General features: G+C 35.4%; 1 protein-coding gene across 1 annotated transcript; it reads left to right on the forward strand.

Annotated features, from left to right (window-relative positions):
• The first annotated feature begins 1,308 nt into the window (after window positions 1–1,308).
• LOC111406118 (reticulon-like protein B5) lies at window positions 1,309–3,796 on the forward strand. The gene is made up of 5 exons (XM_023035334.1): window positions 1,309–1,649; window positions 2,493–2,673; window positions 2,764–2,905; window positions 2,978–3,047; window positions 3,349–3,796. Exons 1-5 carry the CDS (start codon window positions 1,433–1,435, stop codon window positions 3,516–3,518), a joined length of 780 nt encoding a protein of 259 aa, XP_022891102.1. The 5' UTR covers window positions 1,309–1,432; the 3' UTR covers window positions 3,519–3,796.
• Window positions 3,797–4,000: the final 204 nt, after the last annotated feature.

Consider the following 4,000-nt stretch of genomic DNA (forward strand, 5'->3'; position numbering starts at 1 on the left):
AATAATATAGTTATTAAAAATTTTAATTAATTTATTATTTTTAAAAGTTAAATTATTGAAATATATTTGGTATACTAAGGCTTTATTGTTTATTATATTTCTTAGATAATCTTAATTACTATCTTTTATTAGAATTAATGAAATTTTGTGAAATTTTTCATTTAAAGTATTGAATTCTTGAAAAAAAAAAAAGTTAAATGGGCAGGACAAGGTGGGAAGGGGTGGGACCCTTGTTACCCGTACTTGTCCCAGGGTAAAATCTCCTATCCCGTCTCGACCCAAATACCCGATTAAACAGATAATCCCATCGTGGACATCGAGTTTGACGTATTTTTTGCCATGTCAAGTTTATACTAAAATTTGGGAAGAAAAATAAGTCCATGTTTAATGAGGATTAAAATTAAAATTTCCGTAAAAGTTGGTGAATATGTGATTAAAGTAAAAGTTTACACTCTTTTGATATCCAGCTCCATAGAATTTAAAGGGGCCCACCACTCTCAATATCTTCCATATTGCCCACTCCGTAGATTCTGCAGGGTTTGGACACAATCCGAAAAAACCGCCAACATTCTTGGCTGCATAATTGCACCTATGTCCAAACAAGTCACAACGTGCAACGGTCACCCTAAAGGATCTTATCATACATTCAAATTTAAAATGGAATATATTTGAGAAAAAATTGATTTTTATAATTCCAATAAGAAAATCATATTCAAATAAAAAAATATTAATTTGATCCAATTTAAATAAATGAAATTAAGATTTTGGCATCGTTGAATCAACTAGTGGCTTAAAATTTTATTGTAAAAATGTGTTGTTAAAAAAATTTGAATTTATGCGTAAAATATTTTATTGTGTGAATATGTGGTTGAAAATTAGTTTTAAAATAAATTATCTTAATAGTAGACAAATTGGGTTCAAAATGTGAATTTATTTTAACTTCTGATTTTTGAAAAATTCCTTTATAATTGCGTTAGCTATATATGGGCCTGTTTGGGCTCGATTTTTTCACCCAAAAAATTGATTTTTTGACCATTGTTTAATTATTCCAGCCGTCATATTTGACTTCTTCTCTCACAAGTGGACCCCACTTTTCTCCTAACAGTCAAAAAATCAATTCTCAAAATCACTTCCAAACAGGCTTATGGAAATTTGAATGTACCCCGTTAAGCGAAACGTCCTTCCGTTACTTTTCTCTCTTTCGAACACAAATCAATCCCCGTTATTCCGAACCACTCGGCTCGGAGGGCACGAGCCTGGGGTTCGAAGATTCCGAACCCCACATCTCCCAGCCGTTAATTAAAACCCTTCGATTTTCTCATTTTCTATCCTTGCAAGAAGGAGAAACAGAAGTATTTCGAAAGGCATTGAAAAACCTTTGAAGTTCAAAAGAAGTTCAGATTGCCGGCGATTGAAATTGGAGTTTTGAAGGATGGCTGACCACGTTGATGACCACGAGAAACACGAATCGGCCGCTGAATCACTGATTGATAAGATCACTGATAAGTTTCATGGCGACAATTCTTCGTCATCGTCTGATTCGGATGACGAGAAAGACATCAAGGTGACGACTGCAGCGGTTAAAGCAAAGATCTGTCGTCTCTTTGGCCGCGAAAAGCCCGTGCACAAGGTTCTAGGCGGTGGGAAACGTAAGAATTTGATCTGTAATATAGTTGATGATTTTACACTTAAATGTTTGTATATATACTATCATACCAATTGATTAGAGCTTAAACTTGATAAATATTAAAATGCACATATAAAGGTCGCTCAATTGAGTTTTTTGAATGGATACTTAGAGTTAGAAATTCATTGGAGAATATACATTGAAAACGTTCCGTACTTTTTATGTAGTGTTGACATAGTTCTGATCTATTGTACTCCAACGATGGGTCATTGATCTCAATTGTGTGAAACATGTTAACTCTGTATTTCTTTTATATTGTTGTAGTCCTTGTGTGAGCATGTTCTTGTTCTTTATATAGGCAAATGCTTTAATTACTTACGTATTTCATAACTGTATATATTACAAACAGACGTCTTGTCAATGTGCGTTCAAATTTGGCAACGAGCGCTATGATTTTAAATTGGCAAACGTAACCTTGTAATTGTGATTTATTTATACTGTATTCTTTCTTTTGCCTTTCTCACTGTTCTTTTTGGATGCATGAAGAATGGGTTGTGTGATCTGCGGAATGCAGAAGGGGTCGGATTATGTTTGTTGGTACATGCCTTGAATTTTCTTTTATTGTTCGTTAGATGATACTTTTGGTGTCCAAGTTCTTGATTAGAAAGTGCGACAGATTGCAAGCACAAATGTAAAGAAAAATAAGATCTGAGAAGCATGTTAGTAGACATCCCTTTCTCTTGCATCATTTGGTGCACATTAAATCGGTCTAATCGGAATGCTGGAATTATCTCTTGATCTTTATGCAAATGCATGATCTTTGTACTCTATATATTGTTGATCTTTCCATTATGATTTCTGGCAGCTGCTGACATTTTGCTATGGAGGGACAAGAAGATATCTGCTGGAGTGCTTGGCGCTGCCACTGCAGTTTGGGTGCTTTTTGTACTGCTTGAATACCATTTGCTCACATTAGTATGTCATATTCTAATTCTGGCCGTTGGAGTTCTTTTCCTGTGGTCAAATGCATCCACCTTCATCAATAAGTAGGCCTTCTGACTAATGCTTGGTGTTTTTTCTTTTCCTTCCTCCACCCCCCCGGGCCCCCAAATCTGACGTTTCAGTTTATCTACTAGGTCTCCACCTCAAATCCCCGAAGTCATCCTACCCAAGGATATTTTCGTTGGTGTAGTTTCTGCTTTTAGGATCGAATTTAACAGGGCTTTCGCAATTCTTCGAGATATCTCATCTGGGAAAGATCTGAAGAAGTTCCTCACTGTATGTCAATCTTTTGGTTCTTTTAAAGTCGTTTAATATAAGTTAGTTTGATCATTAATTTCTGCTTTTTAGGTAATTGCTGGCCTCTGGGTACTTTCAATTCTGGGAAATTGCTGGAACTTCCTAACCTTGTTATACATATGTAAGTAGCTTGTTAACCTTCATTTCACTATCAGTCTCATTCTGCAATTATAGCCCCTGTTTGACAGCCATTTTTTGGGGAAGAATGAGTTTTTGAATTGTAAATTTTTGGAAAATGCATGGTTAAAAAGTAGGAAGAAAATTTTAGGTTTACGTGAAGAATGTTTTATTATGAGAATATGTAATTGAAAATGAGTACGAGGAAAAACGAGTTTTGAAAGAATGGCTACCAAAGGGGGGTATAATTATCATTACCTTTTTCTGATTTTGTTTTCACGGATTTCCCCTGCTCTCCGACACAGGTTTTGTTTTGTTGCACACGGTGCCTGTGCTTTATGAAGCATATGAGGACCAGGTTGATGCTTTTGCTGAGAAAGCCAAGGCTGAGATCAAAAAGCAGTATGCTATGTTCAATTTCAAGGTTTTGAGTAAAATTCCCAAAGGTCCATTGAAGACCATGAAGCTGGCTTAGTCCTGCAGATGTGGTGTTCCAAGGTTTTTGCAGGGACATGTTGGCTGTCTGTTTTTCTTCTCTTTGTTGTTTTGACTCATTCATTTGATAGAGCTCGTTGTACTGGTTTGTTTTTGACTATTTTAGTTCGTAATTTAAAAAAAATTAAAAAATACATATATATGCTATTTTGTGAGGCAGTTAACATAGCTGCAAATTTCTATACTGCTCGTGGATTAGTGGCTTATTTACTGTGAGCGTAAATTATCCCTTGGAATTCATTATTCATCCAAAATTCATGTTTATATAGTTTGGGTTGCTTTGGAAAAGAGTTATGTTCTTTATCCTTGGACGGGAGCCATGTTGATGTTTATCGACTCATCCAATCTAGTTCTTATGAAGCCATGGTTTTTTTTTACTGTGTTTTTCGTGCTAGTTCTTAGCTGACCATAGTGGGTAGTGTACATGACTGACCGGCTAGAATAATTAGATTTTAGTTTTTC

Source organism: Olea europaea, chromosome 12 (assembly GCF_002742605.1).
Source record: "Olea europaea var. sylvestris chromosome 12, O_europaea_v1, whole genome shotgun sequence".
NCBI classification, from domain to species: domain Eukaryota; kingdom Viridiplantae; phylum Streptophyta; class Magnoliopsida; order Lamiales; family Oleaceae; genus Olea; species Olea europaea.